This window comes from Eschrichtius robustus, chromosome 1, assembly GCF_028021215.1.
Source record: "Eschrichtius robustus isolate mEscRob2 chromosome 1, mEscRob2.pri, whole genome shotgun sequence".
In the NCBI taxonomy this organism is placed as follows: Eukaryota; Metazoa; Chordata; class Mammalia; order Artiodactyla; family Eschrichtiidae; genus Eschrichtius; species Eschrichtius robustus.
In genome coordinates, this window is record NC_090824.1 from 2,029,620 (window position 1) to 2,053,558 (window position 23,939).

Sequence of the window (23,939 nt, forward strand, 5' to 3'; positions counted from 1 at the left end):
GGGTACCTCCCCTGCCACCCTGCGGTCGGCCACCAATAGGCATTGAGGGCCGGCCCGAGCACGTTCCGCCCCCTCGGGGCTATTGAGACTTTGGATTGGCCAGTTATTCGGCGACGTGGGCGCCGCTTCATCTGTGATTGGCGTATCCGGCGCGGGGCGCCCGGCGCTCATTGGAAGAGTAGGCTGCGAGAGGTAGGACGGCGCGAAGAAGCGTGTGGAGCGCGGTCTAGGTGAGTGCGAGGAGTGGCCGCCGTGGTCCGGGGCGGGATGGAGGCAGGGGTGGCCTTGGGCACCGAGAGCGCAGCTCGGCTCCCGCGCGACCCTCCTCCTGGGGCTTTGCGGGGACGGGGTCGCGCGTCATCGATGCCCCAAGCCGCGGTTCGCACCCGCGGGCGGGCGGGCAGAAGGCACAGCCGAGCGAGGGGACGAGTGAGGGTCCGAGCGAGTCTCGGCGGCGGGAGGGAGCCCGGGGCCGGTGCCGCGCGGGCTGGCGAGCGGGGCTGGGGCAGGAGGGGCCCGGTCCTGGGGCCGTCAGCCCGCAGAGCTGCAGGGCCACTTTGGGCTGTGGCAGCAGTCCAGGGGCCGTGGGGTGGGGCGGGAGAGGGTGGGGGGTGGACAACCTCGGAGATGCAGCGCCCGGTGGGAAGAGCAGATGCGCGTGGGTGGCAGGGTGCGTCTGCAGGGCGCCCTGGTTCATCGGACGGCCAAGGCGGGGTCTACTGGACACCCAGGTCTGGGGGAGTGGGGAGTGCTCAAAGCCTCAGGGGCTGAAGAGAGAAGAGGTTCCCAGAGACAGAAGGGGATCCTGAGAAGCGAGGGGGGCCAGAAGTCCAGGCTGGCCAGTTCTGGAGAAACCACAGAGGTGGCCCAGGCGTGGGAGGACCCGTGTGGCCACCCAAGGTCCCAGGTGAAAGCTTCCTCCCAGCAGCCCCAGGATGAAGGAGTGCTCGTTGGCCCCTTTGTGGGAGGGGGAGCTGGAAAAGATGCCCAGCCTTGAGGGTGGGCTGCTCCCAACAGGGCTGGACACCCCCGGGCAGGTCAGCCTCTGGATAACCGAGTTCTGCAGAGTATGGAGACCAAACGATTCCCTTTGGATTTGTTAACAGGTGGGCCGTGTAAACTCAGGGTCGGGCTAATTTGGGTCAGGGGCTTAGAACACACAGCCTGGACCTGCGTCGCAGGCCAGCCGCTTGCTGGCTGCATGACTTTAAGCTTGTCGTGTAACCACTTTGTGCTTCTGTTTTCTCACCAGCAAAACAGGGTTATAATATTGCTGGTGTGAAGTTTGAGTTCATACCTGTCACGCGCTTGGAAGAGACTAAGTGTTTGATAAATGTCAGCCCTCGACCTTTCATTACCTTCAGTGATTTTAGGGCAACATTAGTGGAGCTGTATGTAGTTTGCCTGAATTTAGCTCCGAACTTGGCCAGAGAAAGAATGAACAGTTTCAGTGTGTGGGGATTGGTTCCTTCCACCCCGACCAACCCTCCGGTTCCTTTGCATGGCTGTCTGGTTGAGCGGGAGAGGCCCTGAACACATTTATTTTAGTGCATTAGTTTTGAAAGGAGATCTTCCCTCATTCTCTAACCCTTGAGTCCTTAGTTTGAGTCAACGAAAGCTGCCGGAAACCTGAGTGTTGCCCCCAGGGTGGAGGTGGGCCCATCTGCCGCGGCCCCGCCTTCCTGTCCCAGCGTGTGTTGGCGGCATGGGGTCCTCAGGCCCCCTGAGAGCCCCAGAGTCCCAGAGATACAGGAAAGTGATTCCACCTGGGAAGGCTTGGGGACCTAACTGGAGTTTCCTCGAAGTCTCGAGCTGGGCCCTAAGAGTTGATGCGCCTTCACACTCACCAAGCGGCACCCGCCGTTAGCTGTGCCCCTGAAACGGTACCTGCACTCAGATGCCCCTGGAAGCTGCTGCGCTCTGTCCAGGCTGCCCCATGCCTGCTCCTGGGTGCTGCCTGGGCACATGCTTGTCCCCGGTTGGAGAAGCACAGACCTGGAGGGTGGCTGGCTCACCCGGGCCCCTGCCTGAGGCTCTTGGTCCAGCTCCTGGGCCGGTGTCGGGTACCCAGCGGGTGCTCCGTCAGTGGGCACTCTGCTTCTGGGGGCCCTACCCCCCCATCACGGAAGCTTGAGGCCCTTCGGTTGGTGGTCACCCGCTGGTTTTCCTGCCCCGTGTCCAGCTGCTCGTCAGAATCCGAGCTTTATATACAGGCACCTCCCGGCTGTGTCCCCACGCAGGCTCCCTCCCCCCGTCAGACCCCAGCCCACTCGCTGCTCCCCGCTTCAGAGCCTGCTCCCCGCTTCAGAGCTGGGGGCTTCCCACAAGTCCAGGGGAAGAACACACGCACTTCCTCTAGAATTTACAAACCCAGGTTGGTGTTCTGTCCGGATGTCTGATGCCCGGGCGTCTCCCACACGGCCTCAGGGTGCACTCCTAGCTACTCAACATCCCCCAGCCGCCTTGCAGTTGGTACCGGGGCCCTGCACTCAGGCCGCCCTTCTGCCCTGATGTGCAGTCCTGAGGGCCTCAGCAGTATTTACTGTCAGCCCTGCCCCAAGCAGCTGGCCTGGGAGCCCCCCGCCCCCTGCGCCAGCAGAACGTGGGAGCAGCCTGCTGGCCCGGAGACCCCCTGCCCGGGCTGTGGGCCCCAGAGCCTCGCGCTGCCCCCTCCCAGCAGCTGCCTCCAGGGGCTCCCTGAGCAGACCGCAGATGAGGGGGTGTACACGGCCCGGTTCTTTAAGCTTCTGGAGCGACCTGACACCGTCCAGAGGCCTGGGCCTCGCTGCTGCTGCTGGACGCTGAGCCTGGCCTCTGCTGAGTGGCTGCAGCCTTAGTGTCGCTGCCCTGCTGCATCCCCGGCTGTGCCGTCTTGGGTGGACATGCCGCCGGCTGCCCCTCCTGCCAGCGGGGAGGGCAGGCTGCAGGCCGGGCCGGACTCGGTGTCCGCTGTTCTCTGCTGGGGCAGCGGTTCCGACCTCCTGGGCGTCCTCTGAGATCCACCACACATGGCCTTTTCTGCTCTTTCCAGATCGCCATGGAGACACACTTAAGGGAACTCACGCCGGAGAATGCAAAGCAGGCTCCACTCAGGTGAGCCCAGCGCACACGGGCCTCTGACCGTATCCGGCGCCGTCACCCCAGAGAGGTGGGTCAGGGCAGGGCGCCCCTGGCCTGGAGGGCGTGGGGCTGGGACACAAGCCGGCTTCTCCCACTTTCTGCGGGGGATGAAGCGGGCTGACCTTCAGAATGCAAGGTCTCTTCAGATGCATCTGTGTGTGGATTGAGTCCTAGGTTCTGAGTTACCGAACAGTTGCCCGGACAGAAGCGCCACCTTAGGCGGCTCTCAGTGCTGTTCCTGGCGCAGTGAAGCCTCCCCAGGCTCAGGGCTGACGGTGTGGCCCTGTCACAAAGGGAACCGCGCACCCGGGCTCAGTCACTCTGCCGCACTCGGCTCCCGGGCCGCTCGAGGGGACGACAAGAGCGTCAGAATTCGTGTCCCTGGGCGTTCGTCCATCTCCATGGTCACCCCATTGAAAAAATGGATTTGGATCAGTTGGACCTGAATCCTAGAATTATTGCTGCAGTTAAGAAAGGTGTGTTTGCTGATGTTTATATAAAGTGATTGTGTAAAAGTATGAACGTACATATATACACATCTTATGTAGAACAGGTTTACAAGGTTGCCTGTCTGAGCCTTGGGGACCCTCTGGTTACTGACCCAGGACAGCCGGTGCTGATCAACGCCCTGATGCTGGAATGTGCCGCAGGTTTTTCAGTTGTGTGTGTGTGTTTAACTGAAAGGACTTCTTTTAAGTTAATTTCATTTTCATCAAAGCAGTACACACGTGGTGTCTGAAAAGTGAAACGGAACTACTTACCGCTTAGGAGCCTTTTAGCAACTTTGTTGTATTTATATCTGGGTTGCTGACGAGTGAGCTTATGTTGCTGTGTGTGATTTGTCTGTGTTACGAGTCCTCACAGGCCTCCTGTTTTGGGGGTGAGGGCTGGCTGGTGCCCGTGTGCCCCTACTTCCTCCACACCTCCCGCCACAGTTGGAACACAGTTTGGGTCCCATTAGCCATCAGAGTTGTGACTGGGGACATAATGGCTGCCACTGAACCCGGGGTTATGACTGTTTCCTTTCTTGTACCATCTCTGGTTTTTCCCCCCAAAGTTAGTGGTTGCCTCCTTTTTTCATGCGCCGCATTTCCTCTGTACTTCTGATTATTCCCACGTCGCAGTAGGTCTGTCAGGCAGCGGTGGCTCTTTTCTAAATGCTTAAAGGGTTGGCCAGCCCACCGAGTCTGCTGGCATCTGGGCGCGTCCATCCCCACGCTGCACTGGCTCCTCCGCAGCCCGGCTGGCGCCCTGCACCCCCCTCCGTTCTCGCTGTCTCCCGGGGTGTCTGTGAGGGATGCTTCGACATCAGGTGCTTGTTAGCAGGTGACAGGGGCCCTGAGTGCACGCAGGGCTCGGCAGCAGCGTGCCGTCCTGCTCCTCCATCCTAAGGGCACATCAGTAGTTCTGTTTTCCCCTTTCATTCAGTCTTTTTTTTTAACTGAAGCATTCAGTGCATACGTATTTAAGGTAATTCCTGATAAATTTAGGTTTAACTCTCCCTTATTAAGCTGTGCTGTTCGTCCTATTTTTTTTGTGTTGTTTTTCTTTTATGCTTTCTTCTGGATTGGTTGGATATATTTTTAGCGTATTTTTTTTCTTTCTACTCGTTTGAAAGTAATATGTTTATCTAAGCTCAAAATTATTCATTTTCCTCATGAAACACCAGCTCCCTCGGGCTGTTCACCCTGTAACCCAGCCCTCCGCGATACTGCCGCCAGCATGCTGCCTCTTCTTTTGTCTGTTCACCCCACTGGCCATCCCGTGGCCTGGTTCAGTGGATGTTCGTTTGGATCCCTTCCTGCGGCCTCTCCCTCGTGCATGGTTCCCCCGACTCGGCCCGGGCCCCTCCCAGGCTGTGCACACACAGACCTGTCTTGGGAGACGTGTCCAGGCGGGCGTGGGACCAGGCGGAGGCCGCTGCTCCCGGCACCAGGGAGAGGCCCAAGCATCCGGCTTCTGCAGCCAAGATGCGGGCCTCCCCAGGCCCCTTCCCTCCCGTCCCGTCATGGTCACCCTCCGTCTGGGGGTCCCTGCAACTTCAGGGAGAGGTGGACTGGCCCCTGCCCGCCAGGTCCCCAGAACTGGAGGACACCTGCTGTCCCTGCTGTGTCGCCGTGTGTTACCGTGTCTGACCTTGTCCTGTAATTGATTCTATACCTTCAGCCAAACTGAGGTCAGTAAAGGAGGTTCTGCATCTTTCTGGACCAGACCTGCAGAGGCTGACCCGCCTCTCCGGCCCCGACGTGCAGCGCTTGCTGAGGGCGGCCTCCTCACACCTGCGGGGAAGCAGCGTCTGCACAGGTGCCCGGTGCCCTGGGGTTTGGCTGGAGGAGCGGGGCACGGGGGCACCTGTGCGGGGCTTCCTGCGGGGCTGGGCTCACCTGTCGTTTCCCCGCACCCAGCGCTCCAGCTGCTGCGGCAGAAGGAGCAGTTCCCCGAGCAGCACCAGCGCCTGAGCCTGGGCTGCCCCGTGCTGGACGGGCTCCTCCGCGGCGGGCTGCCCCTGGACGGCATCACCGAGCTGGCCGGACGCAGCTCCGCCGGGAAGACCCAGCTGGCGCTGCAGCTCTGCTTGGCCGTGCAGCTCCCGCGGCGACACGGAGGCCTGGGGGCCGGTGAGTGCGGCCACTTCGGGGGGCGGGCAGGGGTCCTGACCTGTCACCTCGCGGGCACCTGCCATCGAGGCCAGAGGCTGCCCCTGGGGGCCGTTTTCCACGTTCCAGTCTCTGTCTTCACAACCGCTCTGCGATTCCTGCCTCAGGAGTGGGAGGGGGGCCACGGGCCCCTCGGTGGGAGGGAAAGTGCAGAGCCCCGGGGCCTGGCCAAGGCGGGACAGAGCCGGCCTGGGGTGCCTCCGTAAAGCGGCGTGTCCCCTGCAGAGGGCTGGCCCACGGCCACTGTGACCACATTAAATGTGGGGCCTGAGGCACATTTTCCTGAGAAAGTGACTTCCCAAAGCAGGTCTGAAAGCCCCAATTTTGAAAAGAATGGCCAAGCAGCTCCGGAGTTATTTTGGATCCTGCGCTTCAGAAAATGTGGAGCTCCTCCCCGCCGACCCTCAAATGCTGGGCCACCTTCCCGCCAGCTTCTCGAAGCCCCTCTGTGGGCGGGCACCCCGCTCACCTGTCCCAGTGAGACGCCCGACGGGGTGTGGGGCGAGGAGCTTCGAGGGCCGTGCGATTGGGTTTGGCTGTGAACCTTCTGTCCAGGCCTCTCCCAAGATGTGGAGGACACGGGCGCCGCGGCGTTGTGACGAGGGTCTCGGCCACGTCGGGGGCTCCCCAGGCAGCCCTGCCCCCGGGAATGGGCTGGAACGTGCCAGGGAAGGTTAGGGAGGCCCCAAGGGTCGGGAGCTCACCACTGACACGGTCAGACGGTGCTTCTCCTTCCATCTTGCATCTCTTTTCCAAGTTTGAAAGTCTGTTGAAACAGAATCGGGTCAAAATGAAAGTTACACACTCACAAATAGGGCGTGCGGACGTGGTGTCGGTGCTTCTGCCTCTTCTCTGGGTCCCCTCCCCGGGGCGGTGCCATGACCGGTACAGCGAGAGGAGTGGTAGGTTTCACCGTGGCCCTGAGAGTCCTGATGGGGCTCAGCCAGCGCACCGCCAGATCACAGGCCTTTCTTATTTATTTATTTATTTTTTTATTTTTGGCTGCATTGGGTCTTCTTGGCTGCACGCGGGCTTTCTGCAGTTGTGGCGAGCGGGGGCTACTCTTTGTTGCGGTGCGCGGGCTTCTCATTGCGGTGGCTTCTCTTGTTGCGGAGCACGGGCTCTAGGTACACGGGCTTCAGTAGTTGTGGCTCACGGGCTCGGTAGTCATTCGCGGGCTCTAGAGCTCAGGCTCAGTAGTTGTGGCGCACGGGCTTAGTTGCTCCGCAGCATGTGGGATCTTCCCGGACCAGGGCTCAAATCTGTGTCCCCTGCATCGGCAGGCGGATTCTTAACCACTGTGCCACCAGGGAAGTCCTGAGGCCTTTCTTCTTTATTTAACTCAGTGGTTTTTAGCATTTTCACAAAGTTGTGTACCCACCGCTACTATCTAGTTCCAGAACATTTCATCACCCCAAAAAGAAGCCCCATCCCTATGAGCAGTCACTCCCCACTCTCCCCTCCCCCAGCCCCTGGCAACCACCCATCTGCTTCCTGTCTCTATGGATTTGCCTGTTCTGCACACTTCAAATAAATGGGATCATGCAAATGTGCCCTTTCACCCAGCATAATGTCTTCAGGGTTCACCCACGTTGGAGCATGTGTCAGTTCTTCATTCCTTTGTAGGGCTGAATAATGTTCCATCACGTGTACAGACCACAACTTAGCTACCCGTTCATCCGTTGACAGTCATGTGGGTTGTTCACACCTTTTGTTCGTGCGTGGCTTTGGGTGGACACCTAGGAGTGGGATTGCTGGGTCGTATGGTAGCTGCGTGTTTCGCTCTTTGAGGAACTGCCAGACTGTTCTCAGCGGCGGCTACACCGTTTTCCTTCCCATCAACGATGTAGGAGGTTCCGGTCCCTCCGCGTCTGAGCCGACACTTGTCCTTCTGATGCCCGTGTGGGTGGTTTGTCACTGTGGCGCTGACTGCATTCCCCTCGTGACTAGTGACGTTGACCATCTCTTCACGTGCTGCTGCTCACTCGTGTGTTTTTGGAGAAAGGTCTATTCCAATCTCTTGCCCATTTAAAAGCTTGGGTTATTTGTCTGTGGAGTTGCAGGAGATCTTTATATAATCTGGATACTAAACTCATCAGATAAACAATTTGCAGTATCTTCTCTATTGTCTTCTCTCTCTCTTGTTGGTGTCCTATAAAGCACAGTTTTTCACTTTGACGATGTCCAGTTTGTTTCTTGCTTGTGCTTTTGGTGTCACATCTAAGGATCCACTGCCTAATCCAAGGTCATAAGATTTACCCCTGTGTTTTCTTCTGAGAGTTTTATGGTTTGGGCTCTCATATTTGATCCACTGTGATTTAGTTTTCCTATATGGTATGAGGTAAGGGTCTTAATTTCATCCTTTTGCATGTGGGTGTCTCTGTCCCAGCGCCCCGTTTGTTAAAAAGACTACTCTTTCCCCACTGAATTGTCCTGGGGCCTTTGTTGAGAATTGGTGGACCCTGGTTCTTTTCAGCGCAGGACACCGGGGGTACCTTCTGGTGGGGATTCCAGGCCCCTGGTGATGCATCGCCTGTGTTTTGTTTACTGGCTTTTCCAGGCGCAGCAAAGACAGTTACCACCAGGTAGCCCAGAACCGTAGGAGGAGCCTTGACAGTGCAATTGAGGCAACATCCGCCCAGCAGGGCCTGGGAGGGGCATCTCCCTGTGTCTGCAGGAGGGGGGGGCGTTTCCGAAAGCCGGGAGCCCCTACAGTTCCCCTTGCTCCCACTCGGACAGCCCAGGGCGGGCAGACCCACAGGGTGCAGTTCCGGCGGTGAGGGGCCCGTGGTGAGAGGTGGGCGCCGGCCCCCGTGCCGGGTCAGAGGGGCAGACCCACGAGAGGCAGTGCAGGAAGGAGGGCCTTTTGGGCGGGGGGGGGGGGGGGGGGGCCGCCTCGGGCCCCCCGCTGCTCACCGCCCCGCGGCTTCCCAGGGGCCGTGTTCGTGTGCACAGAGGACGCCTTCCCCAGCCGGCGTCTGCAGCAGCTCATCGCTCAGCAGCAGCGCCTGCGGACAGACGTCCCAGGGGACGTGGTCAGGAAAATCCAGTTTGGCCACCAGATCTTCATTGAGCACGCAGCCGACGTGGTAAGCTTCTGAGGGGAAGTCAGCCACGCGGGCGGGCCACGCACACGACCCGCAAGGCCAGGCCCCGGTGCCCGCCTGCGGCGTGTCGTGTGCGGGGGGCCGTGTGCTCCGCTCAGGCCGGCGCTACTCGTTACCTGGACGCAGGCTGAACTGGGCGTCCAGTGTGTTTCTGGCAGCCTTACCCCCAAGGGAAGAGCGGGTAAGGGAGGGGCGCCTGACACGCCACCTCCTGCCCCCTAGAGGAGGCCCCAGCCGGGCAAGGGCCTCCTGCGGCTGTTCACCCGGCTGCAGAGGGGACCACGGCCCAGAGGACGGGACCTGCCGTCCAGGCCACTGGCCCGGCAGCAGCCGTGGTGTGGGGTTGTACCTCTGCCTCTGAAGGAGGGGAAAGTCCCCTTGTCAAGGCCCCCCCCCAGATTGCTGAGCGCACCTGGCTGGGCCGCTGGGGCGACACCACACCTGGAAGCCGTCCCCGGGTCATGCGCCCTCCCTGTGGGCAGACAGCGGTGGAAACACAGAGGGCAGTGGCCCCTGGGGAGGGGGCAGGGGGCAGGCAGGCGGCGGGGGAGCAGCCAGCTGAGGTCATTGTTTGGGGCTGAATAAGGAAGCAAAGGCTGCAGGAGCGAGATGGGAGACGGAGTACAGACCAGTGCACCGAACACAAGTGCGCAGAGCCACCCACCCGGGTCCTTCCCCCATTTAAGAACTGCTACAAAAAGAATTTCCGGTAAAGGATGAACTGTATAAACTTTTAATTTTTAAAAATTTTACAGTAAAATACATGATCACACATAGCGCAGGGAAGTAACACGATGAGCGGTGGCATGCGAGCCCGGGCTGGTTCAGGGCACGGGCGGCCCGGGGTGGACCGGCGGCAGGTGGCCGTCCCCTAGGGGCCCAGCGCGGCCGTGGCTTTGCGGGTGATTAGCGTGATGGGGCTCAGGGCGTGGACGCAGGAGAAGGCGAGGTCAGTGCTACAGGCTCCCGCTCCAGGCCCTCCAGCCTCGCGAGCGTCCCCTGGCTGTCACAGGGCCCTCCGGACGCACCCAGGCAGCACATCCGCATCCTCGCGGCGCATCCTCACTGCGAAACGCGGCAGCGGGTCAGGGCCAGGCCGGCCGAGACCCGGGGGCGGCATTCCTAAGTTCCGTTTTGGGAGCAGCTCTGGTTGGAGGAGGCCCCCCGGCCCTCGCTGGTGTCTGCCCAGCGACTGGGGGGCCCTGCCCGGGGGGAGGCCGGAGGTGCGGACCGGGGCCTGATGCCGCTGCACAAACAGCCTCAGGGCCCCAGGCTTCCTCCCGGGGGGCGGGGTCTCCAAGCTAGGCCCCTCTTGGGAGTCCCGACCCTGCAGCAGGCGGGCGCAGCCCTGCCCCCGCCCCGGCCCCCCCATGCCCCAGCGCTGCCTGCGGTGGCGGGAAGGGGTGCAGGACTCACATTAAGGCTGGCGTCCTCCAGGCCGCCGCCGCCGCTGCTGCTGTCATTTTCCACAGAGAGAGGCTCTGCTGGAGACACCCTGGAGAGTTAACAAGCACAGAGTCGAATTTCATCCCAGACACCCGACAGCTCTCAGGAGTGCCTGACGGGATGGCAGGCTTGTGGCCACCGGACACCGGGGCCGAGTCCAGGCGGGCAGCCAGGCGGCCCCAAGGGACAGGGCTGCCCCGAGCACAGCGCGCAGGGCCTTGGGGGGCAGGTGGGCCGGGCCTGGCCTGGGGGCACCTGAGGCCCCACACCGGCCCGGTCCGCGTCCTAGCGCACAGCCTGGGTGCGGCCCGGGGGGTCTTCACGTGGGAGGCGACGCTGGTTGCAGGACAGACTCAGGTCCCTGGCACACCTGCTTCCTCCCTCCGCTGGGTGGGGCTGGGCAGTCCTGGTGACCGTGGTGGCCCGGGCGGTCGGTGCCCAGCACGGGGCCACTGAAGGGGAGGGGCCCGGCCACTGTGATGGCCCAGGGCGGGGCGTGGTGAGGGGTCCCCCGCACGGGTGGTGACGGCCACCTCCCCTCGGCTTCCAGGACACCCTGCTGGAGTGTGTGCGTGAGAAGGTGCCTGTGCTGCTGTCGCGGGGCATGGTCCGCCTGGTGGTCATCGACTCCGTGGCAGCCCCGTTCCGTTGTGAGTTCGACCAGGCGGCCTCGGCCCTCAGGGCCCGGCGTCTGCAGGCGCTGGGGGCCGAGCTGCGCCGGCTGAGCTGCACCTTCCGGAGCCCCGTGCTGTGCGTCAACCAGGTGGGCCCCCCTCCGCCCCCGGGGAGGGCGAGGCCAGGGGGGCTGGGCGGGGGCTGGGTCCTCACCGCCGCTGACCCCGATCTGGACCCTCCAGGTGACGGAATCCGCGGAGGAGCGGGGTGCGGCAGCCGGGCTGCCAGGGTGAGTGGGGCGCCCGAAGGCAGGGGTGGCGGGACCCGCGGTTCCACACACAGCACAGGACAGTCGGCTGTTTTCTGTCTCAGTGTCGGGGGAGAGCGGGTGTCTCCGGCCCTGGGAATAACCTGGTCCAACCAGCTCCTGGTGAGGCTGATGGCCGACCGGCAGCGCCCCGAGGAAGCCGCCTCCGCCCTGCCCCGCCGCACCCTGAGGGTGGTCTCCGCCCCCCACCTGCCGCCCTCGTCCTGTTCCTACACGGTCACCGCTGAGGGTGTGCGGGGGACGCCTGGGACCGAGTCCTGCTGACGTGTCGCCCTCCCCCTGGTTAGGGTCCCCTCAGGTACCAGGGTCTGCAGGAAGCGCCCAGCATCCATAGCACCCCCCCCCCCCCCCGCCGGCTGCTGCAGCAGCTTCCTCCACCCCGGGCCCACGTTAGCTCCTGCCCGGATGCAGGCCCCCGGGCCCCGGCCCGACCCCGCAAGGCTGCGCATCCCCTTCCCAAAGCTCCCAACGCCCACGCCTCGGGCCACGGCGGGCCGAGGTCAGACGAGCGCCCACTGGCCCTCCTCACCCCGTGGTCGGGCTGTCGGCTCCTGGCCGCCAGCACAGCCCCCGGCCAGGCCGCAGGGTCCCGGAGAGGCATCGGAGCGGGGAGATGTGCCTTGTGCGCTGCCCCGGCCACCAGCCCCAGCGGGCGCAAGCAGCCGCGGCGCCGGCTTGGCCCATCGGCCGGGAAACCCGTTCTGGGCAGACAAGAACTATTCTAAAAGCAGAGCACATCCCACTGTGCCCTCAGTGCCTCCTCCAAGGCTGGCCACGGTGGCCGGCACGTCAGCCCTGGCCTGGGGGGGGCGTCCACTCTGGCAGGGCGCTCCCGCACCGTGTGCATAGAACTCGGGACCTCCCATAGGCCAGGGTCCTGCTGCATCTGGCCACAGATGCCGGAATCTGAGCATCTGTTCGTGGTGGCACAAGGCCCCACGGTCACCGAGGGACGTGACTGCCCAGTTCCGGCAGGGCTGTGCCGCCTTCACCCCCATCATCACCCTGCCTCTGCCCCTTCCCCGCTGCTGCCCGGCACAGAGCAGCCCCGGCCGGACAGACGTGCCGGTGAAGGCACCTGCGGCCCCTGGACCCTCACCAGCACTTGCTCTTTGCCAGGCACTGTCCTGAGGACTCACACACGTGACATCTGTCCTCACAGCCCTGGGGTGGCCCTGTCACTCCACTTTCAGTGCTGTGGCCAGCCTCCCACAGCTCCAGGAGCTAGACACTGGTCCCAGGCTCCCACGGGCTCACTGGGGCGGGCCGGTAAGTCCCTGTCACGGGGCACACGCTCTGTGCACGTCGTTCTAGGACGGGCTGATCCATTTACCGTTTCCACCATGTTTTCAACGTAGAGTCCGTGACCCGAAAAAGATTGGGTGCCTCATGTCAAGCAGGAAAAGGCTCTGAAGTTTAGGGTTGGAGTTCTACAAAAGAGCCTTTCCGCAAACGTACAGGGACTTTACAACAGGAAATAAAACTTTATTTCTGTAAGGAAATATAAACGGTTCCACGCGATTTCCTAGGCAAGTCACACCAACAGTGAGAAAAGAAAACTGTTGCTCCAAGACAGAAGGTATGTTTCATGGCCGCCCCCCCGCAGAGGTGCAGGCCGGCACAAGCGCACCCACCTTCGGCCTCTGGGCGGCCGCACCTGCCCACCAGGCACCCAGGCCGTCCTGGGGGTGCTCACCCACCAAGGGCCATGGGACTTGGCAGTGGGGTTTTCTCTGTCTCAGAAACACCAAGTCCCAAAGGAGTGTCCACCCTACCTCTCCCCTGGCCTCCCTGGCCTCAGCCAGTCCCATCCCCCAGAGCACGCCCCACGGACAATCGGACGGTCCTCACAGGCCTGTGACCCCCGAGGGGTAGTGCCACACCACTGTATAAACCACCTGAGTCCTCCTGTCGTGCTGGAGAACTAAGCAGAAACTGTGCACATGTCTTTATGCATCAGCCTGATTACACGAGGAGGCATCTGCAGGGCGATGCTCGCTCAGCTCATCTGAACTTCACCTTTGGTTGGTGCTATCCGGTGCTGCTTTAGTTTCCAGATATCCCATGATTACACAACGGAGCGTTCAAACATATCAAAAGTTGGCCTCGTACAGATGTAACATGCCTTCCCCAGAACATTCTATGAAGTTATAACAATGAGTGCTACAAACTAAACTCTGAATCCTTAGCAATACTTATACTTTACTGTAAAGACAAGAACTAATTACATGATATCCCTAGCAGCCTTCTGACCAAACAAATAATAGGAACTTTTTTTAAGTTTCAGAAAATAACTCTGAAGCCCTGCAGCATGGGCATGGCCTCTCCCCCTGGGGAGGAGCAGGAGGGTCAGGAGGCCGAGCTCTCCATGACCTCTGCCCTCAGACACTCACGGCGACCCTCAGCCCCTCCACTGCCCGTCCATCCTCTGGCTAGGAGAGTCTAACTTGATAGAAACAGTGTAGAAATGGGGGCTGGCCCCCTAGGGTCCCCTCACCAGGAAAGGAAGAGGGAGGGCTGGACTGCCCCCCCCCCCCACAACTGCTCTCTCCGAGAATGTTAAAATCCTGACTACCAGACTGGAAGTAGGTTACAACCTGGCTTCTCTCTATTTTGATACAAGTTCAAAAATCAGAAACTGCTGACTCCCCGGTAGCATTCCCCCTGAGACACGAAGGCCTTTACAACCCAGCTTCAAGAAGGCCCTCGAGCCTCATCTTACACCAAATGCTGTCTCCATGTGGCCTTACAAAGGCCACCACAACCCTCGGGGAACCAGGGCCAGAGGGCTCAAAGCCAGACAAGGTTCAACTAAGGCCCCTGCAAAGAAGGTCTCTTTTCACCAACTGGAAGCTTAAAATTAAATTCTATTCTCAGCCCCATGTTTATTCTTTCTAAACGCCCTTTGTTTTTCCAGAGACAACTGTCACTAAGGGAAACCGAGTGGGTTTCAGGTGTCCTGTATCAGCTCTGTGGCTGGGAGAAAACTTCAATGTAGTGGAAGGAAGAGCCAGGACAGCTTGGTCCCCCCTCCTGATTCTGATGTGACACAGACACATCACCCCCACTGCACCTAAACGTGAACCTGAAAGGGCCACAGTGCCCACATGGGGGGGACGCAGCTCTGCTCTTTTTTCCAGTGGTTTCTTACAACCCATCAAACTTGTTTAAACACCTCTAGAGAGCATTTTGAAAGTTCCTGATCCATTGGAAGCTGCAAAACCTAAGTGGAGTCAGGAGCTGAGGAAAGGAGCGTGGCCAGAGGAAACAGGCTGCAGGAGACTGGTCAGCCTCAAGGGCCCCCAACACCGGGCTGGGGTGCCTGCCTCTCAGGGGACACAGCAGCTCTCACCAACACAAGCACCGGTGCCCTGAGGTGATCCACTACTGAATTATAGGAACTTTTAAACAAAGCTTAAAGTCTAGCCTTGCTGTACTGAAACCCCAGGACGCTGCTGCCTCTAGCCCTCAGCCCGAGGTCCACACTGGGGGTGAAGGACACGTGCAGTCCAAGGGCACCCCACGGTGAGCCCCCCCCCCCAGTCCCCACAGGGAGCACGTAGCACCCCAGCCCAGTGCAACTGTTGAGGAAAAGGTGGCTGCAAGCGCCTTTGCTCAGTGACACCACCCACATAACATTAAGGTAAACTAGAAACTAACCCTGACAACATTTCACAAGGATGCTCACAGCTTTCCAGATCCTCTTTCAAACCTCATCAGCAGGGATGTCCCCTTGTACAGCTGGCGTCATCTGGAATTACACCTTCTTAACCTACCAGCTCGTCTCATGGATTCCCTTAAGGAATAACATCTCAGGGTTGGTTTGAAAATGTATCTGTCAGGACTTCCCTGGTGGCGCAGTGGTTAAGAATCCACCTGCCAGTGCAAGGGACACGGGTTCGAGCCCTGGTCTGGGAAGATCCCACATGCCACGGAGCAGCTAAGCCCGTGTGCCACAACTACTGAGCCTGTGCTCTGGAGCCCGCGAGCCACAACTACTGAGCCCGTGAGCCACAGCTACTGAAGCCTGCACACTTAGGGCCCGTGCTCTGCAACAAGAGAAGCCACCGCAATAAGAAGTCCGTGCACCGCAACGAAGAGTAGCCCCCGCTCGCCACAACTAGAGAAAAGCCCGTGCGCGGCAATGAAGACCCAACGCAGCCAAAATAAATACATTTCCAAAAAAGAAAAGAAAATGTATCTGTCAGAACCCACCCTGTGTTACTTAACGCTACAAAGAAAAGCTTTTTAAAAGGAAAACATGCATCTCCGTGTGCTTAGTGTACAGAGGCCAGGAGGGGGGGGGAAAGGGCTCCAAAGGGGCTGAGGTGCAGACCAGGAGGGGTGCAGGCCTCCCTGCAGCTACCCCGTCTCCCCCGCTCCCTAATCCCAGCATCGCTGCCACAGGTCACTGGATTCCTATTCTCAAAGGATGTAGTTTTAAGGTTCCAGTCTTAATGAACAGCCTTAACACAGTATTACAATTGAAAGCAGATTTCGGTGCTGGGGCCGCTGTCCACGAGCAGCGGCCCATCCCGAGCACGCTGAGCCGGCTCCACACCTGGCCGGGTCCCACCGTCGGGCTTTGGCGGCTCTTGGGCGCTAGGGCTGCAGACCGCTTAACAGAATTCGGGGCAAACCTCCAGCAGGTGGTGGAGGTCATCATCCAGGAAAGGAGGCGACCCCAGGGCCGCCCTGCAGGGGGGAGGGGCCTGGCCAAGCTTTGAGAGTCTCAGCGCTCGTTAGCCTTGGGGGTTAATCTAGCTCTGCCTCGACCCGTGGGGGCCAGGTCGGCGTGGCTGGCACTCAGAGCTCTGGAGTCTGCCAGACAATTATTTCGTTCCTGCGTGAAAAAACAAATGGAAGAATTATTCTTCACCAGTACCTCGCATGACGCCAGCTTGCAGTGGTCTCGGCACTAACAACAGCTGCACGACTCACATCAACACACCAGAGTCCTGATGCTCAGATGTGCGTGTGCCAAACACAAGAAAGGGGAGCAAAGGACTATTAACATAGGTTAGCTCCAGACCCTTTAAAAACAAAAGTAGTTTCTTCCACTGTCATCAGCAGCAGCGCATCCTCCGAGCACGTGCAGCTTTTACACTAGAGGCCCGAGGACAGCATCCTGGGAGCAGCCGCCCCCGCAGCGTGCTGGGGGTGAGGAGGAAGCTCAGCACACCTGCCGGCCTGTCACCGTCCCTGTACGTCACACAGTTTGCCGGTGGGACTGAGGTGACTGGGAAAGCTGCTGCATCAACAGGTGTGGTGACCAGGACACCTCGTGCCGGTGGACAGCAGCTAGGTCACAGAAGGGGCCAGAGGCCTGGGCGCACCCAACAGTCACACATGGAAAATAAAAAGGCCATTTGTAATGGAGAACAGGATGCCAACAGTTTTAAATGCAAAGGTGACCGGTCTGTGCGAGACTTGGACAGGTGACAAAGTGCTAAAGATTGTTGTGTCAAAGTGACTGTACTTAGTGAAGTTTTGAATAGTTTTAAAACACTGAACAGCTTAGCTAGACATTATATTAGTTATAAACTACTAGAAGCTAAAATCATACAAATTAATAATACAAATTAACAACTGGTCAAGTTTTGATATTACTTTATCAGAATATTTAATTTTTAATTGTCAATCAAAATATTTGTAAAAGATCATTAATTCACATACTGAGAATGTTCACAACATTCCCATAATTCAGATGGTTAAGTTCATGCCGACTATGAAAGTTATCATTTATGATGTCTATTTGTCTTGAATCAGAAATACTAAAATGTTCACAGGCTCTGCTGAAATGGCAGCAGTGATGAGGAAAGGTCCAGCCAACATGTAAAGGATGTTAAGTGGGGCAGGGCTCCTTACTTGGAAATGGTCTTCGGCCACCGTGCCACCCACGTTAAGAACATTCAGAGAACTGGCGCGCTTCATGCTGCACCCAGGACGGCGGACATGCAAGGACAAACCGTCAGCACATCAGTCAACCAGGAGCAGGGAGCACAGCAAAGCCACCCCTCCAAAGCCTGTCACCATGGGGGCCTGGGACTGTCCCTAACGGAGAGGAGGCCTTTATCTCACCCAGACTGGGATACCCACCCAACTCTTTACACGGACATCCCAGATCTACTCTATTGCACCCAGCACAAAAAAAGCGCAGTTTCTCTGCGTCTTTCTCAGCAAAAAGTTTATCTTCGAGCCCCATACAGAAAGCCAGTGTCGCTGCAGTTTCACTTGTTAAAACCTGGCTCCTATAGGAGCCGAGAGGCTCTGCCAATGCCACCCGCTGACTTCGGCGTGGGAGCCCGAAGAGCCTCCTGAGATGAGTTTCAGGAAGGGAACCTCAACGACTCCCGTAAACCTCGCCCCTAAGTGACCGTGTCAGAGAGAGACCCTCAAGGGACTTTCCTGGTGGCACAGTGGTTGAGAATCTGCCTGCCAATGCAGGGGACACGGGTTCGAGCCCTGGTCTGGGAAGATCCCACATGCCGCGGAGCGACTGGGCCCGTGAGCCACAACTACTGCGCCTGCGCGTCTGGAGCCTGTGCTCCGCAACAAGAGAGGCCGCGATAGTGAGAGGCCCGCGCACCGCGATGAAGAGTGGTCCCCACTTGCCGCAGCTTGAGAAAGCCCTCGCACAGAAACGAAGACTCAACACAGTCATAAATAAATAAATAAATGAATGAATGAATGAATGACCGTGAATTTCTAAAAAAAAAAAAAAAGTTACAAATTACCTATAATCTAAACTTAAAATTATAGATAGTCGTAAAATTACTGTAATTTCTTACTGCCACCACGAATGACCTCAAACAGAAAGCCACCTTCTCTTTTAAAGCTAAAAGAACCAATATGAAGGGTTATTTTTAAATGTTTATAATAGGATCAGTAATTCTGAATTTGAACTACTATGACATCAACAGTGACCACTATTATTTACAAGCTGAGTGCATGGCTGCAAGGGTGAAGCACAGGTGTGAAGGCCGAGCACAACCAGACAGAGACACACACACGCACACCAGCTGCAGGGACCAAAGGCCCAGGTGATGGACGCACGGCCGCCAGCACCACAGGCACAGTGCCAGGCAAACAGCAGGCACTTACTGAGTTCTCACTAAACAAACTACACCAAGAGCAAAATCTTAACTGACTTATCCCCAAGTATTATAAAACTCACTCCCCAAGCTTCCCACCTAGGACAAGACAAAAACATCCCAATGAACCCCTACACAAGTGTTGCTAGAGCTCTGGACAGGTTTTCCTCTATCCAGAACCACTAAGGAACAAAGGATAAAATCCAACCAAATCACCAGTGAATTATATTCTGCCATATTTAATTATTCTATTACTTAATTGGCCAGCTACCTTTTCCTAAGAAAGGTACACAAACTTTGTCCTCAAACTTCCTTTTCTTTACAAGGTGAAGTGAAAGAACAACTTGCCCCATCAGTGACTCTTCGGAATCGCACCCTCACTCTTACTGAAGCCCGCGGCGCCCAGACCATCAAGCAGTCCAGTGCTTCCCTGGAGCTGTGCCCACTGCAGGCTGCAGACCCTGATCCCGGGGCACCCACTTCAGTGATTCTCACAACGTGGCCCACCCAGCAGCGCTGGCGCTACCCGGGAACTTGCTAGAAAGGCAAATTTGCCCCTCCTCCCCCCCCGCCCCACTGCATCAGAAACGCAGGGGTGGGCCTTGCGGTCTGTTTCAGGAACCCTCCAGGAGACGCTGCAGCATGCTCCAGTTTGAGAGCCACTGGTCTAAAGATTGCTGCTCTTACCTGGAAAGATTACTTTGTTTCATGCATTTGATGGGATAAACTTTCTAAATTATTTAGTTTTTCAAAAAGTTTAGTAAGATATCAACCCAGATAACATCACAGAGGAAAACTGTTAAGATATGCAAAAGTGTGTGGGTCTACTTTTCATCAGGTCAGACTGGCAAAGCGCTCTTAGCGCCATGAACATCCGTACTGGGAAGCGTCCACACACGCGGCGTCACGGGAAAGACAGAAAGACGTGAAGGAGAAACTGTGAGCTCTGCCGCGTCCAGGACTTGGTGCCAGAGTTGGACGCTGCCCTGAAGAGCTCCGAGACATCCAGAACCCCAGGCCACAGTGCGTCTGCCCTGGCGGAACCGGCCGATGGCCTGTACGGCACAGAGCGCGTGACAGGCCCTCACTTCACGCGTCAGACCCGCCGAAGGATCAGGACCGGGGCTCAGCAGGGCCCAGCAATCTGCTCAGCCCCTCACCACGCTGTGAGAGGGGCAGACAGCACCCTATCACTTTAGCTCTGGAAACCAAACAAGAGCACTTTAGGACCCACTTCCCTAAGGCAGCGGCGCACATGCCTCCTCCCAGGCAGGACCGACGCCCTGCGCGCCCGCAGAAGCCCCCACTGGCTTCCAACACCGCAGCTTCCGGCGGTTTCACACCAGGCATCGGCGGAGCGCAGGAAACTCCCTCTGCAGATTCTAGACATTTCTGAGAAGAGGGCAATGGCAGCATATAAACACCCAACTGCTCCTCCTGCCTCCAAAGCCATCGGAAGGCAAGTCCCTCCACCAGCAGAGATGCGGGGGCAGAGCTAAGGGCAAGCCCAGCCCCTCTCCCCACAGGTGCGGGTGAGGCGCGGACCAGAGAGCCAGGCTGGGCGACCCCAGCGGTCTCGGGAGTCAGGCCCCAACTGATGACAAGAGGAATGAGACGGGACATGTCTTACAGACAGCGAAGCGCACAACTGTAAAAGCACCTACCTTTATATTCCCAGACGTTACCAAAAGGAACTCGGTCTCAGTTCTGAGACATCAGAATTCTTACAGAACTTAAAGTGAAACGCATCCAAAAACAGGAAGCTGTTTACACCAGAAATAACCCAGAAACCAGGACAATTTGTTAACACTAACAGAGAAGGACAAAGAACCCTTCCTCTGACGAACCTTATAAAAAGCAAGGAATATCTTAGAATCAAATTCCTTTGATAACTTAAAAGTTATTGTTCAAAAGACCCTAAAAGACTCATGACTGAAGAGACCCTTTTCTAAACACATGCAAAACCTAAGGTTTTTTAAATCTCCTAAAGAAACTCATATAACAAAACTCTTGAAATTGTGATCCTTCTATTTAAACCATTTTTCTTCCTATAGTAATACCTGTATGATGAGATTTAATATAGTCATAGCTGGCATTTGATTTTAAAAGATTAAAACTAACTTTAAAGGATTTAAGCTAATGCTGGTTTTAAAAATGAATAATGCATACTTAGAGAAAACAATATGCTCAATATTTTAATATTAAATTCTTACTTTTCACTGCTAAAGCTTTCTTTGAACATGTAACAAAATCAAAGAATTCCATAAATTTCTTTCAAAGGCTTCAGCTCTTTTAGCCTCTAAACAGGAAATTTCACAATTTTTTCTCAACCTATCCTGGGAAAAAGTCGGATTGCAGCTACTAACCCTCTCCACTGCGACCGTGTGGGAAGCAGGCGGGAATGCAGCTCTGAGGTCTGCGGGCGAGAAGGGCGGGCGGGGGCCGGCGATAGTTACCCAGGGTCCTTTGGCTCACTGTCTCGTGAACCTCCTCCCTTCAGCTTCCTAACCAGCTTCTCGCTGCTGCGTCTAATTGAAGCCCGGAGTTTGCTAAAGGAACCACTGCGTTTTAAAGATCCAGTGCCATCCTGAAAAAAACGTGAACAAATGTGAAGCGCCACATGGTTCTCCCTCCCAACCCGCAAGAGACAAAGCTAAATGAAAACAAGAATTCACATCGTGGTTGACCTGCCGGTCTGTGACTTGCTGCTAATGTGACTCCTACAGAAATTATCAATTTGCCATGTATGTAAATACACTTTAAATAGAAATCTCTCCATTTTAAATTTCATGCAAGATAATCCAATGAATATGAAAACCTTTGAACATGAAAAAGCTCATTCAAACAAAAGTAACAAAATCCCCAAAGGAAAATTAATTATGTTACTGTTTTGAAACAAAAGATACACAGAAAGACTCAAGGAAATTAAGGCAGCTTCTAGGAAGATCACCAAAATCAAACTCCATGTTTAATAAATACGGAAGCATCTGGTCCATGAAACAGTACAGGACCTAAAACATTTAGGTTTGACATAGGCAACTTCCTTTTAACAATTTCATCTACATGCAATAGATATACTGTTTCTTCATTAAGTTATATAGGACAGTTTTATTAAATGTTGATTACAAATGTAGTGGGAAAATTAAACAATACGTTCATTCTATACAAATAACTAAAAATCCTTAGATGCCTTGTAGGAAGCAAGTATGAGTGCCCAGCTTTCGTATAACTGATTCAGACATTAATAAGTGAAACACTTGGCAGTATCTGGATATGAAAATCAAATACACAGAGTGAAAAAAATGTGTATAGAACAACTTTTATTCTCAGAATGAATCATTTAGTAAGATTAACAGTAGCCCCACCCCTTCTAGAAGCTACGGCAATGCTGCATTCCATGGAAAGAGTGAGAAGGTCTACCAAGCAGACAGACACCAAGACACAGGTCAGTTGGAGTGGGTTTATTAGAAGTTAGAAAGACACAAATACACAAATCACTGAACACTTAAAAGATTAGTAGAGAAAAGCAGAATTGCCAAAATTTCACACAAAGACTACACAGCAAATTCTACTTGAGCACGATCCTAAGGGGAGCGCCCAGAGCCCAGGGTGGTCCCAGCAGGTCTCCGTACGCGACAGGAGCAGCACATGCCCTACTCTGACAGCCTAGGTAGTGTCACAGTCACCATCATGCCATTGCAGTAACACCTGGAGGATACTACTAACTACCTCTTATCAAAGTGAACAGCTAATTGCTCTTAGTTTTTAAACTCATGTATTACACAGTAAATGGTTTTATTAACACAGTTTATATTACTAAGTACATATCTGGCAAAGCTACATGTATACAGAGATAAGGAACCCCCCAAAAGGACAGCAGCACCGAAAGGAATGGCGGTGTAGCTCTGACAAGAATCCTAGGGGATTGCTAAACACAGCCGTCAGCACTGGAGAGAGAAGAAAAGCCGGAGGAGATGCCACCCATCATGCAGGAGACAGTGTGAGTGTCACACAGGGCAGCTAGGCCTGTTAGACAGAAACGGAGAGAGAAAGCCCGGGTGAAACTCATGAGAAAAGAGCCAGTTTCCACGCAGCACAGCTTGGCTTACAGTATTTCTAGGTCACAAAATCTAAGCAGCATTTTTACCGCTTTAGTATTTGGAATTACCTTCTGCCTGCTCCTGTCAGCCCCGTATGAAACAGGTACTGGACCTTATGTTACATTTTACATAATCTAGACTAATCACTCCTAATCCTCAATAAAATAAAATTCAACATTTTTAGAGCACGGGCTGGCACCGTGCTAGACATCTCCTTGATACTCACAATAAAAAGGTTTTCAAGTTACTGTACATAAGGAGATTCCGAAACAAAAAACATTGACAGTGACCAAAAGAAAGACTGCTATGCACAGGAAGAGTGCATTCATTAAAGCTTTAACTTTATCAGAAATCCTCTCGCATAGAACTAAACTATAAAGTTCTCTCTGAAATCAGAAAGGACTTTCTCTGAAAAACACTAACATTTTAGACATTTCAGAAATGTTAAGAAACACTGACTTTTAAAGTTTATAGCACATTTTAAACATGCAGTTGATAATCCAAAATAAAATTAACTAGAAAAAGGATTTCCGAAGCAGCAACGCATCCTGGGTCCTGGCAGATTGGAAGCCCCAGACCACGGGGACCTGAGCCCCGCCCGCGCTGACTCACCATGCGACGCTGAGCAAGTCATTTAACCAGCCCGAGCTTCATCTTTCTCATCTTTAAAATGGAAAAATAAAACTTGTTACCAACTCCCCACCAATGCTGGGAGGACAAGAAAACATAAGTTCTTGCTGCTCTTTAGAAATAGAATGTTAAAACGTTAATATAATTCTATAAATAGTACAACTCCTTGTGTTCCTTTCAAAATTCAGTGCTACTCTATAGTAGTACTATTTGTAATATTCCTGTACTAGACACTCAGCAGAATACGGAAGAGTAATTTCAGTCCGATTCCAAGAGCATTTCATACACTTATCCACACACACTCACTCTCTCCCCCCCCCGCTGCCCCCCCCCCCCCCGGCAAGGCAGGCTGGGCTTGGGGAGCAGCACCTGGAGGGGAGGTGGGGCGGTGGAGCAGGTAGGTCTGCCTGCCCTCCTTGCTCTCACCAGCTGGGAACCTCTCCCCTGAGAACCACCAGGAAGGACAGCACAAACCCACCCAAACAAGGTGGATTTCTACTCAAAACAGACTAGAGGGTTGGGAGGTTTCATTGTATTCCAACACTTTCAGAATAGTCTAGATCGTTATACTGCCATGAAAGAATATCTGCATCAAAAAACTGGGTTTCTGAACAAAAATTAACAGTATAATGTATTGGTGAAGAATTATATGGCAGTAATTATTATCTATGGATTTCAGGTGATTTGGTGTTTTTAAATTCTTCTTTGGTTTATTCTAGTTGTCTTCCTAGTTTAATTTTTATTTTTAAAAAATTACATTATTTCTAATTAACAGTTACCTCATTCCCAGTAATCCTGGGAAAGAGTTTAGTGTATTAAAAGCTTTTAGAAATATTAACATG

At 55.4% G+C, this 23,939-nt stretch overlaps 2 protein-coding genes across 25 annotated transcripts in view; one reads left to right on the forward strand and one right to left on the reverse strand.

The window, feature by feature from the left end:
- The first annotated feature begins 154 nt into the window (after nt 1-154).
- Nucleotides 155-18,862, forward strand: XRCC3 (X-ray repair cross complementing 3). Of its 11 annotated transcripts, none has more exons than XM_068539885.1 (10): nt 155-230; nt 3,032-3,148; nt 3,415-3,596; nt 5,287-5,424; nt 5,526-5,738; nt 6,085-6,450; nt 8,712-8,866; nt 10,881-11,093; nt 11,188-11,234; nt 11,318-13,138. In XM_068539885.1, exons 2-10 carry the CDS (start codon nt 3,072-3,074, stop codon nt 11,535-11,537), a joined length of 1,611 nt encoding a protein of 536 aa, XP_068395986.1. In that variant the 5' UTR covers nt 155-230; nt 3,032-3,071; the 3' UTR covers nt 11,538-13,138. The 11 variants fall into 11 exon arrangements, with proteins under 11 accessions (XP_068395986.1, XP_068396003.1, XP_068396070.1 ...); XM_068539902.1 differs by having other exon boundaries at nt 3,032-3,093; XM_068539951.1 differs by having other exon boundaries at nt 207-230; nt 3,032-3,093; nt 3,295-3,596.
- KLC1 (kinesin light chain 1) overlaps nt 9,588-23,939 on the reverse strand; it is a 58,324-nt gene continuing 43,972 nt past the window's right edge. For 2 of the 14 annotated variants that reach the window (XM_068539810.1, XM_068539801.1), the window contains exons 14-16: nt 20,824-20,954; nt 10,301-10,379; nt 9,588-9,949 (exon numbers count right to left, since the gene is read on the reverse strand). In XM_068539810.1, the coding sequence (XP_068395911.1) occupies nt 9,947-9,949; nt 10,301-10,379; nt 20,824-20,954 (213 nt within the window). In that variant the 3' untranslated portion in view covers nt 9,588-9,946. Of the gene's footprint in view, nt 9,950-10,300; nt 10,380-13,165; nt 16,117-16,968; nt 17,209-20,823; nt 20,955-21,302; nt 23,131-23,939 lie in introns of those variants that run through there. The other 12 variants (XM_068539793.1, XM_068539766.1, XM_068539784.1 and 9 more) reach the window with 7 other exon arrangements.

Bases quoted from the DNA above. Each gene is read 5' to 3' on its own strand.
- XRCC3 (XM_068539885.1), top strand. From the start codon at position 3,072: ATGCAAAGCAGGCTCCACTCAGGTGAGCCCAGCGCACACGGGCCTCTG. The intron at 8,867-10,880 runs GTAAGCTTCTGA...CTCGGCTTCCAG, and splicing joins TTGAGCACGCAGCCGACGTG to GACACCCTGCTGGAGTGTGT. The intron at 11,235-11,317 runs GTGAGTGGGGCG...TTTCTGTCTCAG, and splicing joins GCGGCAGCCGGGCTGCCAGG to TGTCGGGGGAGAGCGGGTGT.